General features: G+C 35.3%; 1 protein-coding gene across 3 annotated transcripts in view; it reads right to left on the bottom strand.

Annotated features, from left to right (window-relative positions):
• Positions 1 to 8,255: 8,255 nt before the first annotated feature.
• The window catches only part of LOC126763769 (cell adhesion molecule Dscam2), a 69,374-nt gene continuing 57,411 nt past the window's right edge, over positions 8,256 to 20,218 (bottom strand). Inside the window, exons 29-33 of one of the 3 annotated variants that reach the window (XM_050481544.1) lie at positions 17,740 to 18,074; positions 17,607 to 17,679; positions 16,252 to 16,401; positions 14,715 to 14,883; positions 8,256 to 14,625 (exon numbers count right to left, since the gene is read on the bottom strand). In XM_050481544.1, the coding sequence (XP_050337501.1) occupies positions 14,478 to 14,625; positions 14,715 to 14,883; positions 16,252 to 16,401; positions 17,607 to 17,679; positions 17,740 to 18,074 (875 nt within the window). In that variant the 3' untranslated portion in view covers positions 8,256 to 14,477. The remainder of the gene's footprint in view (positions 14,626 to 14,714; positions 14,884 to 16,251; positions 16,402 to 17,606; positions 17,680 to 17,739; positions 18,075 to 20,218) is intronic. The other 2 variants (XM_050481545.1, XM_050481546.1) reach the window with 2 other exon arrangements.

The raw sequence follows: 20,218 nt of genomic DNA, 5'->3' as shown, positions 1-20,218 counted from the left end.
TCCAAAGCTTTCTTATTCTACATTTTTATACATTTTGTTACAGATAGATGTGGAGTTTTATATCGTCACCTAAAATGCAAAACAACGTATCATAAAAAAAAAATGAAAATCGCTGTCAGATATATTATTAAATACATAACCATTTTTTCAATATGAGGTTGTGATAACCAAAATATAATCATTTTATAACCAAAACTCAAATTTTGTTTCAATATGAAGTTTAACGTTTTTCCTTCGCCTTCAAACTCATGAAAAGAGAAGTTACGTTTTCTGCAATTTAGTTGACGATATACTTGTATATAAATGATCACGATAACGAGCCATTTGAATTTCGGTTAACTGTCTGTTCGTTTTCAAGCCACTAAGGGTGCCCGCAGATCGTACGCCTAAAGCTGATACGAGCGCAAAGCTGACGAGAGCGAGAAATCAGCTTCAAAACTGTTCGCGTACATTTTCATATGAAATTGCCCAGGCAGCGCAGAGTGTAAGCTGACCGAAGCCAAAATCGCAACTGATCAATGTGAGAAAACAGTTTTTAAGCGTTTTTCGCACCCGGGTTGAAATTGCGCATATTAATCAGTTGATTTTTGATTGACTTATTACAAGTAATTTTCAGAATACGGATATTGAAATATTAATTTGTGAAGTTTTTTCTCGCTCTTCTTTATGGAATAAAAAATGGAAATAATAGTTGAAAATCTATAGAAAATTCCAACCTTATCAAAAATATAATCGAATGTCTAAAATCTTTATACATATGGCGAAGCTCACCACATTCATCCCGGTTTTTTATGGGATGCTTTCCAAACTATTTTTTCTTTATAAGAAATATTTAGCATAGACTGGAAGTAAAATATTCTTGTCTTCAATTTTAACTTGCAAAAGCACAAATAAAATTACCGGATTAAAAAACAAACTTCTACCACTATAATCTAATCTAATCTATAAATCTGCGAATCAATTAGCGCTGGCCGAAATTAAGTTTACGCTCGGCTCGACCGCGCGAAAATGGATGAAATCGTATGATGACCCCACCCACTTTCTATATAACGATAATGTTTAAAACTACTAAAGTGCAATAACGACAATTGATAAATAAATACGGCAGAAGTATTAAATTTTAAGCAATTAAGTCCTCTTTTCCCTAACCCCAACTTCCGACTTTCCAGCTAACTTCGAATTGTTTATGTTGGTTAACATTTGAGATGTTTGCAGAAACTAAGTGACCATGCCATTAAATTTAATATGGTTTAGCGCTGGTTATGAATGAAATGGGTCTAGACCGTGCTATTTTGAAAACTCTAGTGATCATTACGCTGTAAATGTTAATAAAGAAGTTTAAAGTTTATTCAGAATTATAATTTGCGAAAATTAGTTAATGTTTTAAAGATATAAAAAGCTGCTTAATCGTTTCTCCCCGAAGATGCCTTGTAACGTTAGCTCAATCGAGGTCTTGACCAAAGTGTTTTTTGCCATGTTCAAAGTATATTGCGATTTTTGAAAAGTCGCGTGCTATATACCAAAATTAAATTTAAAAATTATTTTTGTTTATATAAGAGTTTATGTGCGATAAGGAGTGGCTATGAATGAAACCTCCTTGGTTGGGAGAGGTACCTCATGATCTTGACGAAGCTTTTGATATTGCACAACGTCAATTTATACAGCCATATTAGTTTTGCGGGGATACCAAATTCAATCAAAATACCCGCCGGGGAAAATAGAGGAAGAAGAAGATCTCCATTCCGTTGGAAAAACCAGGTGGAGAAGGACCTGGCTTCACTTGAAATCTCCGATTGGCGTCAAACAGTCACTTGAATATTATAATAGGTTGTCAAAAAGTCTTGCGGTATTTTCGCTAGTTGGCGCTGAAAGCGCGTAGTTCTATTTTTATTCGTCGCATCGGGTGATGCTATACCTTTTTGGAAAGCACATTTCACGCGCTAACACGTGTTTTGTGATTGATTGTCGTTTCTTTTACGTCGTTCGTGAGTTATAGCGTCGCAAACATGGATCAAAATAAAGAGAAAATACGGCATATTTTACAGTACTACTACGATAAAGGCAAAAATGCATCTCAAGCCGCCAATAAAATTTGTGCAGTTTATGGACCCGATACAGTTTCCATTTCCACCGCACAACGATGGTTTCAACGTTTTCGTTCTGGTGTAGAGGTGGTCGAAGATGCGCCACGCTCCGGAAGGCCTGTCGTCGAAAATTGCGATAAAATCGCTGAATTGGTCGAAAGAGACCGGCATAGTAGCAGCCGTAGCATCGGTCAAGAGCTGGGGATGAGTCATCAAAAATTCATTTCAATTTCAATAAAAAAAAAAATTCAATAAAAATACCGCAAGACTTTTTTGCCAACCCATTATTAGCATGCTTTTCGCACATCGTTCCGTTCTCCTACATGCTCTTCTACATTGTCAGGCATTGAAGATCCTTAAAACATGTAACTCGGCCAACCTACTACTTACTTACCTGTATACATAAGTATTATATATTTATATATAATATTATTATATTAGTATAAGCAAAACTTAACTTCCCAACAACAGGCAACCTTTGCAACTATTTTTTATTAAACATTATTAGGCATCTTATATATTAATTTAAATATGATTTATATATTGAGTGAAGAAAAGGAGAAAAAATTCTTTTTAGTTTGACCAAACAAGTGTGCGGAAATGAGAAATAACGACATGCAGGGGATAGATAAGCGAGCCGGATGTTAAATTTAACTTCACACAAGAGAAAAGAACTACAAACTGATACATTCAGGAGTTTATGTACTTTTAAACAACTGAAGTATGGAGGACTGAACCTGTAATGTCACTTGAAATATCTTAAGGCGAAAATTAAAAATTGCTTTTGAATGGACGCTAATTTGTCGGAATGGGTTCCACAGTTTTTAAAATATTTCTAGTAATATACGGCAAAGTTAAATACTTGCTTAAGAATATAGTTTATATATTATGAAGATCTACGGTAAAAGCACATCGTTTTACAGTTTTTAAGATTCGGTGGCATATCATTTATACCGCACCAAGTAACCAAATTGTTTAAATCTGCTTGCAACAGACATCTTTCAACAGTTGATGTATATCGATAGTAAATAACAGTGTGTTGCTTTATGAAACCACAATGAAATTGAAATTTATTATAGAACTAGAGAATCCGTCCACGCTTTACTGTGGCTGACACATAGATAATACTACCACCATCATCTTTATGATTTCTATTAGTTAGATTATAACTATTGGAGGAGGGTCGATGGAGTCATGGGTAGAAGTTCACGCAAGTGAAGAAAGTTCTCTGATCGCCATTCACTTGAGAGTGGCCAGAAACGATTATTTTACATATGGTTTAAGCAGCTCACGACTTTCGGTCTTTGACCAAGTATCCTTTGGCTAGCCTAAGAATATCCGTTTGAAGGCGAGCTAAAGTGAGAAGGCGAAACATTCCCTCCACAGGGTTGTGCGCAGGGTTTGCGACCCGCCACGTAAAAAACAATAACAATGAAAACTAAACGACAGCCTCGGATAAGTGACCCCTCTTTTGATGACGACCATGGCAAACGAAATAAGGACTACGATTTGAGGGCATGCACCTGGAATGTCCGGTCCTTGGGAATGTGCCGTTGCCCAGCTGGTTGATGTCCTCGAGAAGGCGGACATCACCGCCCTCCAAGAAATGCGATGTTGCATTTACTGCAGTGGCCATATAAAGGAGAGCAAATTTGGTGTAGGATTCGTGGTGGGAGAGAGAACGTCAAGCCAAAATCCGCATCAAAGCGAAGTTCTTCAACATATCGTGATGTGACCAAAGATGCCTTCTATGAGCGCTTGGAGCGCACTTATGAGAGCTGCCCCCGCCACGATATCAAAATCGTGCTTGGCGACTTTAACGCCTGGGTGGGCAAAGAAGGTATCTTTGGCACTACGGTCGGAAAATTCAGCCTCCACGATGAAACATCCCCAAATGGGTTGAGGCTCTTCGACTTCGCCGGTGCTCGAAATATGATTATCTGTAGTACTAGATTCCAAAGAGGCCGAAACTCGTGAGTATGAAGAGCTTGACAAGCTAGCCGACAGGGGTGATGCTCGAAAATTCTACGAAAAGATGCGGCGGCTAACAGAAGGTTTCAAGAGGGAGCATACTCTTGTAGAAACCCCAAAGGTGATCTAGTGATCGATGCCCAAAGCATACAAAAAATTATAGAGGGAACACTTATTCAGCCTGCTGAATGGCAGTGAAAGTACAACGCCAGGAGAAGGCAAACCCGATTCCCCAATCGATGACGATGGAGCAGATGTTCTATTGCCCGAACATGAAGAAGTTCGAATAGCAATTACCCGCCTGAAGAACAACAAAGCGGCGGGGGCCGATGGATTGCCGGCCTAGCTATTTAAACACGGCGGTGAAGAACTGATAAGGAACATGCATCAGCTTCTTTGTAAAATATGGTCGGACGAAAGCATGCCCAACAATTCGAATTTAAGTGTGCTCTGCCCAATCCACAAAAAGGGAGATCTCAAAATCTGCGCCAACTACCGTGGGATAAGCCTCCTCAACATCGCGTATACATGTGAAAGATTAAAGCCCACCGTCAACAAACTGATTGGACCCTATCAGTGTGGCTTTAGACCTGGCAAATCAACAACCGACCAGATATTCACCATGCGCCAAATCTTGGAAATGACCCGTGAAAGGAGAATCGACACACGCCACCTCTCGCGCTGTTGTTAACTCGGCTATAATCGCGTAAGCGGTGTCTACGCCAGTAAAGAAGAAGAACTATTAGTTAATGAGATATAGCATGAAGCAACTTGTGTTAGTTTACAAAAAAAATGGATCATATAGACTTTCTTTTATTAATAAAGCATTTTAGGGGAAAATAATGTTGAATTTACGCTCTGCACCAGGGAAATCAACCGTTGAAAAAAGGTTTGCTAAGTTGGAAAGAAGCGAAATGAGCACCGAGGACAATGACGCCCTAAAGACTCGCAAGCTATGTATGTGCAAAGTGGGTACCTCGCAAGTTCATAATCTAACAAAAACAACGAATTGCTGATTTTGAGAAGTGTTTGGGGGCTCTTTAATCGTAATATAACCGAATTTTTGCGTCGGTGTGTGACAATAGAAATATGGCTCCATCATTTCACACTGCAGTCCAATCGACAGTCATTCTAGTGGACTATACATTATGAACCGGTTCTCAAACGTGGAAAGACGAAAAAGTCGGTTGGCATTCATCGACTGATTACTGAGCCAGTTATAATCCATTGCACTGCGTATTTGGTTGCAGTTCTTTTCTACTACTCCAAATATTTAGCAATAGTATTATTTTTGAGGAAGGATCAGTTTGAAATTGTACGCATATACTTCATCGTTTCCGTTTAAATATTCCTCGTTAGAGGGCTCCGGTAATAAACGCGTCCGATTGCTGCTAAACTCAAAGTGGTCTAGGGAGAACCGCGGCCTCCGACGCGCTATTTACAGGATCGCTTTCGCCGCCCCGACAGCCTTGTACCGCCGCAAACGCTACGTCTCGCAATTTTTTAATCTGTAATATCTTCTAAAATATTCATTTAAGCTATTTAATTGAAAAAATATTAAGGTTGTATTGGTTAAAATCGCTCCGAAAATCAGCCTTCATTTGTCGTAAAAAGTAAACGACAAAAAAATGTTATTGTGGGATATCCATAAGAGATAGACATATACCATCGCGTAGTTTCTGTAGACCTTTTCAATGTGTACAATACTTAGTACATTGTTTTAATAAATCTCGTAGTGTTCAGCTTGCGTTTACAATGTAAGCGGAAAAAATTAATTAATTATTTACGACACCACATTAGAAACCTCGAAAATAACAGTATTTATGTGCCCAAAAAATAAGGTGACATTGTATTTATTTTGAAAATTCTTTATTTATTCTTCCAAATCAATTTCATCCCCTTCAAAGTAATCCCCTCCCGATGCAATGCACTTATGCCAACGGATTTTCCAATCTTCGAAACACTGGTTGTAGTCACTTTCCGGCATGTCCTTCAGTTCCGTCTTCGGCGCGGCTTGAATCTCCTCTATCGTATAAAAACGGTGTCCCCGGAGCGGTCTTTTGAGCTTGGTGAACAGCCAGAAGTCGCACGGCGCCATATCAGGTGAATACGGTGGTTGCGGAACGATATGGGTTGAGTTTTTGGCGAAATGATCACGAATTACGGGGGCAGTATGGGATGGTGCATTATCGTGGTGTAAAAACCAAGAATTGTCTTTCCACAATTCCGGCCTTTTTATTCGCTCGATTGATCGGTTGTTTCGGGGTCGTAAGCATAGATCCAAGTCTCATCGCCAGTTATAATGCGTTTCATGACACCCTGGTAGTCGGAAAGCATCGTTTCACACACTTCAACGCGACGCCTGCAAAATTTAATGCAAATTCTTTGCTCAACAAATTTCGACATCGCAAAAAACGATTTCGGGTGTAAGATTTTTTATTTCTGACCCATTTATTTCATGAGTTGTCACACTTTTATTAGTTTTCAACAAAACCAGTGTATGTATGGGGCTCAATATACTAAGCATTCATACCGTACGCCATGTCGTATGAGCAACACAGAATTTGTATCAATGCTTCTTACATTGAAGAATTAGGTAAAGGGCAAAACCTAAAACTTCAGAAACGCTAAATTTTTAATATTTATCTATATATAACATTTGCGAGCATTTTCTTCTAGTTCTAATATACGGTCATAGCGTTACAATGATCATAAAGTTTAAGTGTGTATTTCATTCTATCGTAGAAATATAGTCAGTCTTTGCCATAGAAATTCCCAGATATTTTTATTGTTATTTATTATAAATACTCTGATGAATTTGTTATGGCTCTAAGCATTTTTGACTTGAAATTGTGTATTATATCAATGTTGATGCAACGGTAATATTTCACACTTGAATACTTTGAAGGACAGCGCATATAAACAAGTTTGGTATTAGGGCTAACTTTTGATTATTTACTTATATGATGTATGTATATAATGTATAGTGCTTGATATAATAAAAATGAATGGTCCATATTTTTCCCTAACCCATACACCAAATATACGAAATACCATCTTCTTGGTCAGTTTAGTTTAATAAGATTGTGTTGTCAATGTCATACCCAGTTCCCATATTCAAAATAATATAACCTTACATATACCTGTACATGTGCCCTAATTACACATACATAATTGCGATCTTTCGTTAATTTTGCGTTAAATATAATGATACTTAACGCCAAATCTCATATTTTGATCAATGAATTCTTTAAGAATGAAACTACATATCTGCTCGTATTGCCTAAAGACAAGGTTTTTGAATACTAAAATAAGACAATCGTGTAATAGTGAATAACAAATATTATCTTTATAAAATTCTGGCAATAATATGTCTTGTACATATGTGAAAAGCTTTCGGATGGCTGTCGGATCGATAAATATGTAAGAAATCTTTGCAAAATTAAGTGAACGTATAATATTTGATATACTATAGCTTAATGCCGAAAATGTGTGAAATCCGCTCACGAATAACCCCAGCTTCCATGTAAGTATACTACGAGTAATGAATTTTGTTATTTCAACTGACTGGTTACGAGTTTCTTCATAAAATATCGTGGTATTAAAAAGTTAAAGCAATCAGTCCAATCCTTCCTTTAACCCCCATATACGCGATATAATTACTTACTTTCATTCAATCATTACGTTGCTAACTAAGAAGTGTAATTTCAGAAATGTATCTAATTGATAAAAGTTATAAAAAAGTGTTTCTTTATTGTTTCAAAAATATTGCGATTTTTTAAATTTCGCGTGCTGCGTACAACAAAATTAAAAAATGCTACTCACAGCTGGTAAAATATTAAACTAAATGCGACAAAGCTCTTTGAGCTGGTCACAAATTTGTTGGTTGCGGAAGATAAGATTGTCTCAGTCTTGCAAAGGCTAGATAATGGAGAACTCTGAGAATTAACGTCCGACTGGATTTTTAGTTTTACATCATGAATGTTTTACTTGGACAATGTTTAGTAAGAGCTGCTACGATTGCGGCCAGATGTACTTTGCTAAGAGCAAGCAGTTCAGTAGATCACCTACGTTCTGCTCTAGACCAGAAGGATGTAGTAGTGGCACAGGTCATAGAGCACCGTCAGCCAGTGTTAAAACCGGAAAATGACAACGGACAACGATCAAACTCGTGAAGAACAAAAAACAAAAACAAATCTCTTAATTTTTAATACAAATATTCGATACTTTATTTGCTTCTTATCAGCTTATTTTATTGTTACTTTAGTACTTATTTATAAATTCCGCCATATGTTGGTAAACTCACACATTTCTTTCATTGTATAATAGTGTTTTTGTTTGTGAACAGTATATACTCCATTGCATATCCTTACAATTATTGATATTTAATATATAATTCTAGTAAACATATGTATATGCCTTTAACCTTTTGTAATATTCGATTTTTCTTCGGTTTTTATCTACCGTTTAACTACATGTGTATACGTATGTATTTGTAATTTTTACAACCAAATTATATGAAATTGGACCACTTAATTAATTTATATTTACCGCAATACGGAATGACAATATCCAGTTTCCTAACTTCTAACAATCAACCGACTATACGTAAATAACTTTAAATTTTTATTGGTCAAGATGAGTTTGCAAATGATCACGCGCTCATAAGCCAAAGGAAGAGATGTGAGAAATGTGCTATCATCGGTACGAAATTTGTGCTGTATAACATATTACATATTTATCCGTTAGAAAAAATTAATCTGGAAGAAATCTTATACCTTAGCAAGAGCAAGTAAGCGCCTAATTAGGTGACTAACATAATTGGCTGACATAAGGTTATCTTGATATCAACAGCAATCGGTAAGTCTAGGATCAATAAAGATATCAGAATCAAATCTCACACAAATAATGTCTTCAATGTTTAGCAATTTCCATCAAAAAATGTTACAACCAGACTATGCCTTTTCAAGCATACAGATACTGAGCATGAAACCCTCAATGTATACATATATAGTATGTCTGACTTTATACCGAAAATATAGTGAATCTGAACATATTTTCTTACATACTGTTTGGTGAAAATTGGTGAAATCCAATCTTAAAGAATGTACTAAATGCTTTTAGTATATAAAAATCCTCATAGACATAGGTATGTAGTACATATATACATACATACATATGCATTTGCCTATGTTTTAGCGACCAGCCATTTCAGTTTATCGTCAGTCCATGCATGAGCATATAGTATATTTATATGCAACCTTATTTGAAGAGACAGACATTTTCATTTATGCGGAAATTGATTGCTTTTATTTTGATATCTGTCCACCGATATTCGTACTCCCTAGTACTACATTGCTTTTGTCTCCAAACCAACGTGATCAATTGTTTTTGCTTGTTTATCAAATTGACACATGATTTTTTTCGGAAAAATTGCCATCAAGATAGGGTTCAAGTTCAAAAAGTGAGAGTGTGGTAGTAAAAAGTTAATACTTCTCGAGATATTCGGTTTTTTAAGTAAGGTTGTATGGGATTTTCATAGATTTTATATTACATGCCATCTATGAAAATTCTATAAAGCCTTACATAAAAAGCCGAATATCTCGAGAAGTATTAATGTTAGAGATTTTGACCTCGGAACTTTTTTATAGCAAATAAATCTTCTTACAAATTTGTCAAATATATTTTTTCTATAGCTCTTGTCATTTACGAGATATATACAAAAAATTGCGAATTTCATGGAAAAGTCAAGTTTAGAGCCCCGTACTACCTCGCCGGTGTGAGTTACGACTTTGTTGCACTGGGCACTTTTGTAGAGTGAACAATTCTGAGAAATATGCGTCTAAAGTCAAAGCGATGCCATAAAATACCTCTGATCTGTAGGAATTTAAAGATAAAAAAATACGATTGCAGTGTATTTTCTATGGAAAATTTTTACAAGCCTTGGTCCAGTTCTTAATGTTAATATTAAGAGCTAAAGTTTTCAGGGAATTTTTTCTAGAGTATTTCGAAGGAAATTTCGTGACTGGACTGAAAAAAATTAATAGTTAAAAAAAACACCCTAATGTATATATAAATGATCAGGTTTATGAGCAAGTTTTTAATCCGGCGACTCTCTGCTGAGACTTGATGCTGCAGATGGATGGTATTAGACCACAGTCACGCTCGCAAAATGCCGTTACACAAAAAATTGGAAAAGGCTAAAACCAAACTTTCAAATACAAAAATCTAATTTGGTCCAAGGATTCAAAATTGAAAGGGGCATATTTGATGTGAAAATCTTTAGTAAAAGGGCATTGCTTCGCCGTCTAATATGTTTGATATACTTATCTCACAAACGAATTTCGCTACCCAAATTTGCTAAGAATACTACATATGTACATATATATATTTCTACCACCAATTCACACAGTGTTACATGTTGTGAAATCGGGTAATAACAATGACAACTCACCAAATAACGGTTATGTTGAAAATTATTAAAAGTGCGATAATTAATTAACTAACGTCAAAAGCATTAAATTTTAAAGCCATGATGGTACGGTATGGTAGTTAAACTTCGGTAATGGTCATGGATCGCAACTTTTAGGTGAAATCCTCTAAAACAAGAATTACTGCACTAACTCCAACCAATCTTATCACATGGCCATGTAGCACAATTTTAAATTCCATATGATTGTTTCTCTTTGCAGTTTACAAAAAAACTACCAACGAAAATATCGCAACAAAACTTTGCCTTCCTCTTCATAAATACAAAAGATTCCGATCTGAACTTTTTCTTCGGAGATTGCGCCATTGCCAAACAACAATGCGTGGCAAATGTTTTGAAGATATCTCGTCAAATGAAAAGGTTTTCCATACAAGCACTTGATTCCGATCGTTTAGTTCGTATGGCAGTTGTATGCTATAGTAGTCTGATGTTGTCGGTTCCGACAAATCAGCCGCTTCTTGAAGAGAAAAGGACGTGTGCAAAAATTCAGATCGAAATCTCAAAAATTGAGGGACCATTTCGCATATATACAGACAGATGGGCATGATCATTTATATATGTATATATATTATAGGGTATCCGACGTTTCCTTCTGTGTGTTACAAACATCATGACAAATGAAATATACCCTGTTCGGGATATAAAATTCTGATGATAACATTCCAAGACCTGTATGGCTTTGTACTGAAAATATCGCTTTATAATGTATACATATACATATGTATGTATCTGTCAATATGAAAGAGCATAATTTGATAGACGTATAATATTGGAAATACTATAGCTTAATGCCGAGGGTACACACTCACAGTCTACGAATTATACCAATAGATTTTCGTTATTTAGCATACTTTATATCAAATATTTCAGAGTTTGAGTTATGTGCATAAAGTTGTGTGAAAACATGTTCTCGAGTATACTTGTGCATTGCCAAAAGTTGACAAAATCAGCTCAGACATTGCCCTAGCCCCATTGGGCAATGTCTGAGCTGATTTTATAGTCATTTTCGACTAACAGTTGAAATTATGTGGATCATAGTATGTAGTATCATAAATCGGATATCGTATTCTCTGGTTGACTTTTTCAACTTCAGATCAACCCAACTGGTTTTAGGTATTACGATTTCAATTATATTCAATCGAAGTTTGATTTATGTTGCCAACCTAAAAAAATGAAGATTTGTCAGATAATTAAACAGCTAAAAATTTTTAAATGAAAAATAAAATTAAGGTAAATAAATATTAAAATGAACATTAGTTTTGATTTACACTACGATGACAAACATATTGGTGCCAAAACTGATGAGTTGCGCATAAGAAAGAAGCCTTCGTGATCACTCAAATCCATTCAAACTTCTAAACACCAAGTAAGTCAGATTCATAGGTTATTTTCGTTTAAATCAGAAAAAATTTAGTTTTTTACTAAAACTAAAACGATGAAGGAACGTTAACACAAACTATTCATTTTCTTGCCGCCGGTAGTTATCAATAATGAATTTTAAATGATTTTAACTTTGTGCTGCAGCAACCTAAAAATCTTCTTTAAATGTTATGAACACCATATTTGTGCGTTGTGGATAAAACACCATGATTCAAAAGGAGCAAAATGCTAAATAAATTTAATTTTACTCAAAAAGTCCTACAAATAGTAGATTGTATCGACAGTTGTTCTGTTCTCTGCGTTCTGTTCCCCTAATTTTATTTTAATTTTTCAAATTGTAGCCTTTCACATCCAGTTTCGAGATTTTACTACAAAAGCTCAACAAGAGATTTACCTTTCTATGGACTTGTACATAATAACTGATTAAAATAGTATCCGTTAATAGTTTTCCAAAATAAATGCACTAATTTGAGGACTAACTTGTCTAAAAAAAAGTCTATGAGACTATAAGTATACTATACCTAAATGTTTAACTACAACTGCTACATAGTAGCTGAAATTTGTTCAACCCACTGACACAATGTTAAAAACCGTAATACCACAAAGAAATTTAAGTTTGACAACATTTCAACGAACATATGTATTTTTTGACTGGTTGAAAACCATAACATTGAATTTCAAAACCGTAATGGAGGCCCGAAATAGTCTCGCTCTGTTCACCTTTCATCGCGTCGTAACTTAACATTGGACCAGATTTTTAGTGAAGGGCTCATGGTGTTAACAAACAATTTTACTATAAGCCAACTATGTATTTACCTATCCATTAAATCGCTGGATAATTGCCAAAAGCGCTACCAGAAATTTCTGTTTCGACGAGTTTCTTAAGGCCGAATTGACGAGCTTGATAACTTCCTCACACATAGGGCTTATGAGTTCTATGGTATGCATGTATTAGTTTCCACGCTAATTATTTCAATGTACTGGAATTTCAGTAGTCCGTTGTTATAGAATTTTTTGTCTCGATTGATTCGGGATAAACAATAACGAGGGATAAGGATTATTGAACTGAAACTTTTTAACTTCTTAAAACGTCATTAACAGTGAAGTAAAAAGGGATCAAAGTTTTATATCATTTATCATTTATGTACGAATATAGTCACACAAAATTTAACCTTAAACAAACTCAGTTCCCTGTCAAACAATTTTGAAACCAACAACATCGAATATTTCTATAAAAACTAGAAGTTTATGTACATATTTTCTAAGTAATTTTTTATTAAAGTTTCTCAATTCTAAGAATAAAAGAACATGTTTTTACAAAGGCCCCCATTATGATTTTGTTTGGCAAATTCCCACAATGAGTTGGGTAAACCTATGGAAATTATCGTTAGGTACCAAAAATGTAAGATGACGAAAACGAACAATGAAAAAAAGCGCATTCTCTGATCCAACCTTTACTACATATTTTTTCACATTTAATGAAATTAAAAATTTTATAAATATTTTGTGCTCACAACCTTAGACCTGCTAAAGTAAAAAGTGTTGAAAGCCAGAGTCTTGAATCCAAAAAGTATGCAGCAAAAAGTATATTAAAATTTTCAGCACTTTTTCACCATCGACAGTCGCCGATCAAATGCAACTCATAATAGGGGCCTAAAACTTTTATAATTTTTAAAAATGATCAAAAGCGTATTCAAAAAAAAAATATGTTTAGGTAAGTAAGGGCCCAATTTATAACAATGTATATATTGCAACTCTTCCGGAAAGTTTGTATAGTCACAACTTTAACAATAATTATTATCTTATTTGCTTATGCTAGAATTTTAATAGAAAAAATTATAATATCTACTTAGTAAAAAACATTGAAGAATAATATAAACGGTAATAAATATTATAATAACTATGTTATGCTATATATATTTTTATAGTTAAGTTGCTGGTGTAAATAAGTCTTTTTGTGATTTATATTTATTTTTTATCCATTTTTAATGAATTAAACTTATACAAAAAGTTATTCACTATAAGTTGATTGAATGAAAACATTTGTTTAACAGATAATTCTTTTATATTACTCACACTATATATGTGCATTTATGTAATTCGATTTCCTTGTGATTAAAACTAAAACAAAAATTATAATATCATGACTTATTGTATATATAATGTAAGTATATACACTGTCGCATTTTTACTTAAACATTTAACGTATCCATTTTCGTACAATGTGTTTGGTATTATTTTTATTGTATATGTAAGATACATAGGCTGTAATATTAGTTCAGAAGATTTTTAAAAATAATTATCAAACTTTTGTTATTTCCCGTAATTTCTTAAATTAAAATCAATTTCCTAATCTATAGTATTATAGAATAACGGGAGTTGAGAAATATGCGCTAAAAACCGAGGAAAAACTACAAAATAGAATTTCGTTTTATTAGGTGACCTCAAGAATTAAAATAGATTCACATTCCGATTTTATAGATATTTGGCAATGATCACTATGCGTCCTTCTGTTCTGTTTCGCAGTTCAGCACGGCTTTAGTCCGTTGATGTTACACATTAATTTGAAAGGCTTCTCTTTGTAGTTTCTGATTGCCACGTACCCGAGGTGAAGTTTGAGCCTTGGATTTATCATTAGAGTCGGAAAAACGCGCTGGTGGATTTATGTGGTCCTGATAATTTTGTGGATAGTTGGATATGCTGCCAATGTTTACCAAAAGAAATTTATTAAACTTTTAGTTAAAAAAATACATACATATATGTATGCATATATGGATATTAGATGTTACCTAAACGTTGTTTCTTCGTTGTGACTTGAATAACCGCTGGAGCTGCGCACATGGCGTTTGCCACTTGTACCTGATTTTCCGCTCTTACGAGCTACAAATGGGGGTTTCGATTTTCTCGATAAGCTTGTCGGTGTTGTCTCGGACGATGAAGATGTTTCATCTTGAGTATCTACATACGTATATATGTATATATGTATATAAAAACCATAAGATGTTGTATATAATTTCAAAGACTTAAGGGTGTCCCAAATAAATTCGTGTACGAATATGAAAAATATGTTTTGGTGGGAGGTTATCATTCAGAAGTGACATTGTGTGACAAGGGGTAGGAGGGGTCAAAAGCTTTGTGACATTACATTTCAAAATTTGTGATGTACAAACGTGAAATTTATAGGTGAACAAAAAAAATTAAACATTTATAAACACAATCTTTGTTTTTTAATACTTAAGTTGTAACGAAGTAACCACCACCTGTGTTAATTAAACAGACATCAGAAGGTTATGGAGTCACAGGGAGTGATGACAACGACGCTAAGTTTGCTCCATTATTACTACAGATATTATTAAATCTCCAAGCATCATCCCATCCGAAACAAGTTCCATATGATAGTTATTGCCCTAGTAACGAGTCATACTTATTTAAAAGATCGTGTAGCATATGTGGCCTATATTTTTCTTCATATAAAACCACCAAACAACACAAACAATCACATAAAAAACAGGAGCTGTTACCTATCGCGAAAATTCGTCCTTAAAGAATTGCGGCTAGATGTGCCCGAGAGATTTCTGTTTAATGAATGATGACGATGCTTTATGGATGGAATGCTTTGATACGAAAGATGTTCCTGACATCCAAATTCAGAACGAAAATGAAGTGCCTGATTCACCAATAATAAATGATATAAAGGTGTGGGTCAAAAGTCCGTGGACACAAGATGATTAAGTTTTGTATTTTTAATTATCATAATTAAGTATCTATTATTTCTTGACTAGTCATTCGTTGTCTCTGTACTTTAGTATTTAACTAAATGTTGATTTTATTAAAGATTATTCAATAAATATAAGAATAAATAGAATAAAATGTTTTTTTTTTTTGTTTTTTGATAAGTCCATAAAATTGGAAAATTTGTGACGTCACGACAGGGGGGGAAGGGGGGTAGTTCAAGATGTGTCAACTTGTGACAAGGCCGGGGGAGGGGTTAAAAGGTCCTTAAATTCGTGTGACGTAATTTATGGATGGCCCCTTACAAATCGTTCAACGTTTACGAAAATTCACGTGGAATATTCGCACGTGTCATTCGCCAGTTACCACTCGAAATGCTCGAACGATGGACCATCGGAGACGTAGCCCCGGCCAACATTTAAAAGAGCTAATCTTCAAAAAAATAAATGAATGATAAACATTCCCCAAAAAATTTTAAGTTTCTGTGTTTTTTCTTTAAAATAGTAGAAGTCGAAATAGATCACCGCTTATAATAATGTGTTTTGATGGGGACACCATTATTAAAAATTATCTAATTTAAAAAGTTGTTCTTACCACGTTGAGTACGATACTTCGCAGAGTTGATTCCTCGGGTAGACACGTCGTTGTCGGACTCGGATCCTAATGTGTCATATTCTGTAATTGGTATGTGAAGAGTTAGGATTTTCCTAACTTCGGAATCTGTTGAACCTGGATTGTCCGATTCTAAAAAGTTTAGTACGGTTTGATGGATTTTGTTTTTAGATGAAGTTGATTGTGGATGATTGTTAAGTTTATTTTTTGGTTTTAATATCGGTTTAAATAAAATAATATAAAATTTATTAAACTGAGAAAATACGTGGGCAACTATTTTAACTTATTTCATTTTATGTGAAAAACAGAGAAGTTTTGTAAAAGTAACGCCCATTAGTTTTAGTTTGTATTTCTATTATTTTGTTTATGGCGAACAGCTAAGGAGATCATATTTATATTGAACTTTTTTTTATTTTGTTCATCGGTTCTTTATTTGAAACGTTAGATTGGTTCATGACATTTACTTTTTGAAGATAATTTCATTTAAATGTTGACTCATGTGGTTTCAACAAGATGGCGCTACATGCCACACAGCTCGCGATTCTATGGCCATTTTGAGGGAAAATTTCGGAGAACAATTCATCTCAAGAAATGGACCCGTAAGTTGGCCACCAAGATCATGCGATTTAACGCCTTTAATTTTTTTGTGGGGCTACGTCAAGTCTAAAGTCTACAGAAATAAGCCAGCAACTATTCCAGCCGAAACTAAGCCAGCTATTCCGGCCGAAATGCTCGAAAAAAGTTGCCCAAAATTGGACTTTGAATTCCCAACAAGCTGGATCAACTTTATGAAATTTTTAGTAAATGTTTGAACCAATCTAAACAGAGAGTGCTCTTAAAAAATCACCCGATATAATTTTTGGAGGGGCAGCATTGAAATATGCAATGTTCCCAACAAGCTGGATTAACTTTAGTTTTAGTAGTTTGCGCCAAACAGAGAGTGAATCGCCCATTTTTTAAAGAAAGAATGTTACAATTTAATTTATCGCGACAGACCGTCGGACACACAGGCAGACATCCAGCGTTAGGTGGACAAAGTTTGTATGCTCTTGGCAATATATTGTAAAAACAAGTGATAACATGAGCTTTTGGCAAATATAAATTATGACAAATTACAATAAAATAACTTGAAAAGCTTTGGCCAAATAAATTCTGAAATGAAATTTAGAAAACCGATACTATACACTATTGAATTTATTGAAACCTCGTATGACGATCATGAAATGTTTAACGATTATAATATTATCCATGTATATTCAATGAGATTTAATTTTAGTTATGGCCCAAGTTAATATTAGATATATAAAATAAAGATAAACAAGTTGTCACATACTGACCTTGACTTTCGGAATGCGGATCCCGTAAACGCCCAACTTTCCGACGCACCTTTGTATACTCTGGCTCTTTCGACTATTAGATTGGAATTAAATCATTAATGTAATCTCAAAAAAGCTGGTAAAAATTACTCACATGATAATTATCTGGTTTTACATCGTGATATACAAATGAGCCACGCACAGAGTGGTACGGTCCACTGTATACATTACCGCTATATGAGCTCTCGCTGTATGTTTGTTTATTTAGTTGGAATGTTGCATATGGACAGATATCTTCTATGTATTCATTGCCTTCAGCCTTGCCAAAGCTTCCTGAGTCGTTTGAATGCGAACCACGTGTAGGTCCACTACCAGGGTTGCAACGTACGGCCAAGTACTGCTGATCTCGATTTTGTTTATTTTGCAAATTGGCCAGAGATGGAGACTCGGACATTGAGGAAGAGGCCAAACGCGCTTGATTGTCAATTTCTGTAAAAAGTGAAACCACCATCATTAGTCCGTTGATAAATATTCAATAGTAATAACAAATCAATATAGAACATGTAAGGAAGGGCTAAGTTCAAGTGTAAGGGAACATTTTATACCCTCGTAATTTGCAAACCTCAATGACGGAGAAATACTTTCGGGCACCGATGCTACAATATAATACCCTTGACATGTGCAATTCTAGCAAGATAAAATTATATTCTTCCATCTCTTTAACTTGATTTTATTTGGTCAGTTTTTATGACGACTTTCGCTAATGTAGTCCGATATAAGCGGTTCTGACAAATGCTTCTTTGGAAGAAAAGTACGAGTGCAAAAATTCAGATCTATGACTCAAAAACTATATTCATGAATTTAATACATTGAATATACATATGTGGAAAACGTCAGCCAGAAGATCAAAATGACTATACTAATGATAAACGAAAATTTTACCACTTAATTTCAATGAAGTTTTATTGATTATTTATGGGGTATTCCATACCAAATCGAAAACTTTTGAACCCGACCCATTTAGATTTTGCTGAAACTTATCCATCCTTTTCTACCCTTTGAAAAACATTTTTGAGAATTTTTTCAAAATTTTTTGTACAACTTCAAAAAAGTTATGAATTTTTCAAAAAATGGCTTTTTATTTTTTTTTTCCTCGAAAGAAACTTCAATTAATTTGACAACTATCCCTGCTAATCCCGGAGTGGGCCGATTTTTTTATGTTTTTTTTTTATTTTTTCAGTTTTGAAAATTTAACAATTTTTTTTAAATAAATTTTTTTGGAAGTTCGCCATTTTTGTAAATTTTCAATCCGGGATAGGAAGCTTTCATGGAGGTCGAATATCGTAGATAAAGCAAAGAAGGCATCGATTGCCTTATACTGCTGTAGAGGAGCCATTGGTAAAAGGTGGGGTCTCACCAAAAGTGGTCCTCTGGCTCAATGACACCACAGTCAAACCCATTATATTCTATGGAGTCTTTTTGTGGTGGAGGGTTCTAGAAAAGACCACAATTTCAAAGAAACTCGAGAGCGTTCAACGGCGCTCATCACCGTGTATGGTGTCCTAGAGTTCACTCCAACCATGGCACTTAACGTCATCTTGCACATAGTGCCCGTAGACATCGTCGGAAGGTCTATGACTGCGAAAGTGGCTATTAGACTCAGTGAATCTGGGTTCTTAAAAGACGATGTATCTGAACAATCGAATATCCTCACACACTTCGACTTCATACCGGATCACTTAGACCATGGAATCGACAAACCGAACTCTGGCGGCTCCCTCTCTGCCCATATACCGACGAGGAAGCTATGGGTGAGAAGAAGCCGTTGGAGGAGAGTGAGTGAACTTCTTTAAGAATGGCTCAAAGCTTGGGGAAGGTTGCCGGAGGGGTTTCCTGTCAAGAGCTCTCTATCAACTCCAGATTCAGACTTCCTGACTATTCTTCTTCTTTCAGAGACCATTCACTAAGATAGCAGAGCGACGATACTAGCCTTGAACTCATTTACAGTACGCTCAGGGTTGGTCATAGAGTGTTTTTGTGATAATACTGGTATGGGTGTCGAGCCATAGCGAAATCGCATTAAATTGTAAAGCCGATGAGCTAGCAAGGAAAGGCACCCTGGAACCGCTATCGGTAAAATGGTAGCGGGTCGGTGCTCCCGTATCCTCTTGTGTTCTATTACTAGATAGCTGGGCTTCGCGAAAGCCTAGCCAGCGCTGTGCCGTCATCGGTACATGCGCTGTCGCAAAAGTCTTTTGGCTCAAAGTTGATCGCAGGAGATCTAGCGATCTCTTTACCCTCAGTAAGGCTAGTTATGAGGCTTTTAACACGCCATTGCCCTATTGGCGTCCATCTGTAAGGTTAGGAATCTTACCAGACACCATCTTCAGAAGCTGTGTGGATGAAGATGTGGTGGCACCAACTCAGCACTTCCTTCTTGACTGTCTTGCGTTTGTGAGGTCAATATATAAACGCTTGAGAGCGTATACCTTCAGACATCTCAACGAACTGGCGGGAGATGAAATTAAACGCATACGCAAATTTGTATTGGCTACTCAGCGTTTTGCTAATTCTTTCTTCTTTTCTATGGCTTCACAAAGGACTACATATAGCAGTTCACTTTCGATCTTCGA

This window comes from Bactrocera neohumeralis, chromosome 6, assembly GCF_024586455.1.
Source record: "Bactrocera neohumeralis isolate Rockhampton chromosome 6, APGP_CSIRO_Bneo_wtdbg2-racon-allhic-juicebox.fasta_v2, whole genome shotgun sequence".
Taxonomy (NCBI): domain Eukaryota; kingdom Metazoa; phylum Arthropoda; class Insecta; order Diptera; family Tephritidae; genus Bactrocera; species Bactrocera neohumeralis.
This window is presented reverse-complemented; position numbering and strand designations above follow the sequence as displayed.